Source organism: Tupaia chinensis, unplaced genomic scaffold, assembly GCF_000334495.1.
Source record: "Tupaia chinensis unplaced genomic scaffold, TupChi_1.0 Scaffold000602_1, whole genome shotgun sequence".
NCBI classification, from domain to species: Eukaryota; Metazoa; Chordata; class Mammalia; order Scandentia; family Tupaiidae; genus Tupaia; species Tupaia belangeri.
In genome coordinates this window covers 238,454-244,472 of record NW_006160120.1, presented here as the reverse complement: position 1 = coordinate 244,472, position 6,019 = coordinate 238,454, and the positions used below count along the sequence as shown (strand labels likewise).

The 6,019-nt window shown below is 56.5% G+C and overlaps 1 protein-coding gene across 1 annotated transcript in view; it reads right to left on the bottom strand.

The window, feature by feature from the left end:
• SLC12A5 (solute carrier family 12 member 5) overlaps nucleotides 1-6,019 on the bottom strand; it is a 31,845-nt gene that overhangs the window by 5,682 nt on the left and 20,144 nt on the right. Inside the window, exons 14-18 of the mRNA XM_014591590.1 lie at nucleotides 5,797-5,895; nucleotides 4,238-4,357; nucleotides 3,820-3,924; nucleotides 2,473-2,641; nucleotides 28-223 (exon numbers count right to left, since the gene is read on the bottom strand). Of these exons, the coding sequence (XP_014447076.1) occupies nucleotides 28-223; nucleotides 2,473-2,641; nucleotides 3,820-3,924; nucleotides 4,238-4,357; nucleotides 5,797-5,895 (689 nt within the window). The remainder of the gene's footprint in view (nucleotides 1-27; nucleotides 224-2,472; nucleotides 2,642-3,819; nucleotides 3,925-4,237; nucleotides 4,358-5,796; nucleotides 5,896-6,019) is intronic.

Sequence of the window (6,019 nt, the reverse complement as noted above, 5' to 3'; positions counted from 1 at the left end):
GCCCCCTGCCCACCACCACAGCGTTACCGAAGAAGTTCCTCCACGTCTGATGGTCCTCCTTCTGCCGCCAATTGCGGGGCCAGCCGACCAGCACTGTGTTGTGCTGCAGGCCCCCGAGGCCCCCGGACTGAATCAGGTGGGACACACCGTCCCGCAGGTTGGAGGAGATCACCACCTGGCAGAAGCCTTTCACCTTCTCTGCCTCCATCAGGCGCCGGATAGACTGGGCGAGGGGTAGTCAGGGGTCAGGCAAGGACCTGCCTGAGGTCTCCAGGCCTAGAGCCTCCCCACCTGTCTCCCCTCTCCCCATCCCAGGCTTTCTGACACTTAGATCTGATCACGCCTGCCTCTGGCACCAGAATCGTGCCTGACTCCCCATTATCCTGGTCCCCATGCCTAGAACAGCCAAGGCCCTTCGGTTTCTGAGCCCACCTGTCCCACCACCCTGCTGCAGCTCACACATGCCCGTCGCTATGCCAACGCCTCTCCACCCCCGTTGTACATTACACCCTGCCTGATCCTGCACAAATGCCACCCTCTTCAGACGCCACCCCGCCCAGACCGGCACTAAACAGAGCGTCTCTGGGTGGCCAGTTTGTTTCAATCATTTTTTAAAGCAGCGTAACGATCAGCTTTTTAAGTGCAGTCTTCGCTGTGGAGGGACTGTCCTTACTACCCCCATCTTACAGTGGAAATTCAGGCTCGCAGCATTAAGGCTTGCTTAAGGACACCCAGCTAAGAGATTCGAGTGCTGGGAGTCAGACTTAGCCTCCACTCTTCCCTGCCCGGATGTCGGACAGAGGTCCAGCTCGACCTCTGCCACCGCCTGGCCACGTGGCCTCTATGAGTCTTGGTTATTTTCAGGGTATTTTGTCCATGACAGAGAATGTGTGCACATGCGTGACAGAGCAGTGGGCTCACAGGCCTCGTCCAGCGGCCGTCGCCTCCCCAGCCCTCAGTTCCATGGGATCCCAGGCAGGCATAATGTGCCCAGCATGCCTCCGGCCAACCCGAGGATCCAGACCCGGCGTCGGCCAGGTGGCCTCCCTCCCTGCAGGTCGGTCTGTCACTGCATGCACCCCAGGCTGGGCTGAGTCTCAGTTTTCTTATCTGTCAGCCGGGGTCATGACAGCTACCTCAGTAAGGACCAGGAAGACCGACATGACACAACCTACACGAGGGCTTAGCACAGCGCTGGCTGGCCGTACACACTGACATGTCGCGTCACCAGGTTAATGTGGTGCTTCCCAGTCCTGACGGTGCCAGCAGCCTCCAGTGCATGTGGTCTTCCCCGGCAGCCTGTGACCACCTTGGGAATGAGCGCTTGGTCGCAGACGTCCCCACCACCCCTGCCCCGTGCCTAGCCCGGTGCCTGGTACACAGCCCACTCTCACCCACCACACGTTGAGTGGAACTGACCAGGCGAGGCCTCCAGCTCTGAGCCCTGACAGATTGGTGTGAACGGCCCAGTGAGGCATAAACAGCAACTGTCACAAGCCATTAGGGGTGCCCCTCCCCGTCCCACCTCGTCTCCCTCGGGCCCCTTTTTCTCTCTCTACTCCTAGACACAGCCCCGAGGGGAAGAAGGCCTGAGCTGCAGACAGAACCTGCTTCCTGTGCTAGCCACCAGGTCCCAGTACGGCTCAGGGCACCGAGTGCAGACGCCACTGCTCTATGGGTCAGGACTACGGATGGACACAGAGATCCAGGGCCCCTGGTTCAAGTCCTGGCCATGCTTCCAGCCGGCCTTGTGACCTTTGGCAATCTGCTCTCCATTTCTGGACCTCGGTTTCTTCCTGTGCCCAGTGTACACAGTCATCCTGCCAACTCCACACAGTGTAAGGGTCGAAAGCCTCCACAGATGTAAACGTGCTTTGAAAATTTATACTTCCGGACCAGCAGTTGGCATAATGGCTATGTTGCTGGACTCTCATGTAGTCGACCGTGGTTCAAGTCCTGGACTCACTGGATTAAAATCATGCCAGGTGCGTGTGCGTGCGTGCCTAAGATCCCGAGAGGAGAATGGAGGAGAAGGGATTGTGGCATGGCCATCCCCCCTGGGGTGGGTAATTTCTCATTTTCTGTCTCTCTGTCTCTCTCTGTCTTTCTGGCGAGCTCACAGCCCTATGGCAAAAACCTCTCAAAATATATATATATATATACTTGGCGGGAAGAAGTCTGAAGTGGGAGTCAAGCAGTCCTAATTGAAGTTTCTGTTTTCTGTCCTTAGATGAGTGACCTAACTTCTCTCTAAGCCTCAGTTTCCTTACCCATAAAATGGGCCCTCTGGCTCTGATGGCTTTAGTTCTGAGCTGATTTTAAGGAACTCACTCTGAGACCTTGGGTTCCCCTTCTAAGGGAAAGGACTGAAAGCCTGAGGCCCCCTTGAAGGGTGGGGGAAAGGAAAGGGCAAAAGAGCAAAGATGGTCTTTGAGCCTTGGCCTCCCCCACCGCAGCAGGGCCTCTGCTCACCTCTTCTGCCCGTTGGGCCTGGGGATGGTTGTCCAGAAAGGTGCCCTCCAGAACAGAGCCCACGATGGTCAGGCCCTTCCCTGCCTTGAGCTGGGAGGTCAGCGAGAGCAGCTGGGGATGCACCACATTCTGGTCTTGGTCCACACGCACCAGTACCAGCAGCTGCGGCCTGCAGAGGATGTGGTCCCATGAGCCACCTGCCTACCCACCCACCCACCCAGTTCACTGAACCGTCTGTCCTCGCCTCCCCATCCACCACACCCTATCACAAATCCAGCCATCTAAAAGTCTATCCATCTCTCTCCTTGAACATTAGCCACCCAGTCATTCCCCCGCATGCCCAACCATCCGCCCCTCCATCCACCTCCCTCTTCTACCCACGCAACCACCCACCCGTTAACACTGTCCTTCAGCCATGCATCCCTCTCCATATCGACTTACCTGTGTGTGCATTGTTCACTCAATTCCCCACACATCCACCTACCCACCCTCCATCCAGACAGCCATCTAGTCACCAGGTCCCCTCCCACACACACGCGCTTACCCACCCACCCACCTATCCAGCCATTCACTCCCTTATTCATCTAGCCGTCCCATTCACCAGCCCCGTCGACTTCGTAGCATCCTCTGAATGCCTACTCTCGGCTGGACCCTGCGCTAAGCATTTGTGAATTCTCAGACAAATAATGACAACCTGGAAGATTCCGTTTAGTAGACATCACAAGGTTAAGCTGAGGAGGTACTAGGCATAACTCTGAGTTCCAGGCCTCGCTCTTGGCAAAGTGAAACTTAGGGAGATGAGTGAGAGGTTGGACATGCCGAGGATGGAGTTAGAAAGCACCTTGGGCTGAGAGGCAGGAGGTGACAATTCTGATTCCAGTCTCCTCCCATGACCTCTGAGACCCTCTGACCCCTGATTTTCACGTTACCAAAATGGAGGGATTGTCATAAATCTGGAGATTCCCATGAGCCCCTCTAACTCTCTAAGTGAACAATCCCACCTCTTCCAGAGCAAATGCCACATGAAGCGACATCTGTCTCTGTATGTGTCGCTCAGAGCTAGGGCTTCACACCCCCTGGGACAGGAGGGGGGCTGCCAAGTATCATGCATTCCTAGTTTCTAAACAAGTGATGGAGTGAATGAACAGACAGACCACCAGGAGGCTGGCATGGCGGGCAGGGCTTGGGAGAGCGAACGTCAGGAACTCAGCTCCCGCTGGCTGTCGTGGGTGGGAAGGGGCCAGAAGGGACTGGGCCTTTACAGCACCACTCAGCAAACAGCAAGTGGGACTGGCCAGGCGCTCCCTTCCTCTCACTCCAAGCCCCTCACGCACGCCCACGGCTTACCTCCAGTTCTTGGTGTGTGGGGGCCCTTCCTCCAGGCGTAAGAGGGCATAACGAGCCGCGCTGAGAGACAGGCCTCGGATGCCATCACCCCACTCCTTCTCTGCCCTGGGGACCAGAGAGGGTATCACACAGGGCAGAAAGCCAGCGAGAGGCAGGGAGAACCATCCACTCTGGATGGAGGCCCCAGGGCGGAGCCACGCAGCTCAGGCTCAGGACGCAGCCAACCTTGGCTAAGTTTCTCTGGAAAACTGCCCCTAAATCCATCTCTTGCCAGTTCCTGTCCGGTGCTCAAAGCCACCTGCCCACCCTCACCTTCCAGTCTCACTCACTGGGTCCCCTGTGAGGCTCTGCAGCCCCCCCCTTCCCCCCACCAGCTCCGTGCCCCTCCATTGTTCGCCTCCCCCCGCCCCCCACTTACCCGCGGTACTCGATGTACTTGTAGATGAGCCCGGCGATGAGCATGGCCACGAGAGCGTAATACCAAGAGCAGATGAACATGAGGGCCAGGCAGAGGCTCATGCCCAGGAACGAGAGGGTCCTACGTGAAGAGAGACCCAGCCTCTGAGCACCCACAGGGCTGTCCCTAACAGCAAGGGTTAGAAGGGGCCAGACCTAAGCAAGACTGGGACCAGGCAGGTCCAGGAGCCCACCCCATCGTTTCCATGAGCACCAGGGAACACAGGACCACAGGCAGGGCACCACTCAGGGACCCCTGACTCCTGGGTCACATCCCGGCCCTGTGCCTTAGACCCTGCCAGGTAGCCCTGACCAGATGGGTTCCGAGGCAGGGGTCTCTGCGAAAGTGGGAAGCAGGAGCTCCAGGGAGAGGCCACGGCAGGAACATTAAGATGGGAGTCAGGTTCTAGTCGAGTTACGAATGCCCCGGCCTTGTGGGGTGACTTGGGCCAATCACTTCCCTGTCTGAGCCTCAGTTTCCTTTTGGCAGAACAAGCACACTAATTCCCACCCTGCCTGTCCCTGAGGGCCTCTTGTGACCATCAAGAGCTGCAATGTGGGGCCAGCAGATGGTGTAGCAATTATGTCACTAGACCACTGGACTCTCACATGGTCAACTGCAGTTCGAGTCCCAGACCCAGGGCTTGAAAATGATGCCTGGCACATGTGTGTGCATACCCAAGATTTTGGGAGGAGAATGGAGGCGAGGAGGTTGCAGCATGGCCATCCACCCCTGGTGGGTGATTTTTCACTTTCCCTCACATTGTCTCTGTCTCTCTCTCCCTGGTGAGTGCATCTGCCCCAAGACAAAAACCTCTTAAAAAAAAAAAAAGCTGCAATATAATGAGCTTCCTCCAGTCACAGCAATGCTCACAAGAACCCAGGAGGCAGGTGCAGCTTGCATGCCCATTCCACAGCTGAAATACCTGAGCTTCCAAAAAGCTACATCATCAGCCCAAGAGCTCACAGCTGGGGCATGCACAGCCATGACATACACTGACTTCTTTTCTTTTTTAGAGAGAGATTTTTGCAATAGGGCATATGCACTCACCAGAAAGACAAAGAGTAAGAAATCACCCCCCAGGGGGGATGGCCATGCCACAATCCCCTCTCCTCCATTCTCCTCTTGGGATTTTGGGCATGCACACACATGCACCTGGCATGAGTTTAAGCTGCCGGGTACAGGACTTGAACTGCGGTCGACTATATGGCAGTCTAGCAACATAACCATTACATTATCTGCTGGTCCCAGGGTTAGGGTGAATTCTAACCTCCACACTCTGCTGTAAGATAGTGAGTATCACAGACAGCAGAGAGACTACAGCCGAGACGCTTACGGCTGTGTTACGTAGCTCTTGTTAGTCACGTCTGTCTATGAGACCGTCTCCAGGCCGTCCTCATGCTCGCTGGGCAACAAAAGCTAGAGGAAATGGGATGCCCTATTCAGGCCTCGGGGCCTCAGAACAGAGGGATGTGCTGGGGTGAGGTGGGGCTGGGAGGAGGCGCGTGAGTGGCACCCACCAGTGGTAATAGCGAAAGCGCGGCCTCCAGTTGGGCGTCCTCAGCAGTGTCTGGACCGCACAGGCCAGGTTCACAAACATGTAGCACATCAGGAAGAACCTGGAGCGGACAGGCGGGGGTGTCAGAGGGCAGGCAAGACAGAAATGAAAGCTTAGGGAGAGATCGAGGACACACAGGAAGGAACTGGAGAGGCGGCCCAGTGAGCTGCTGAGGTTAGGAAAGG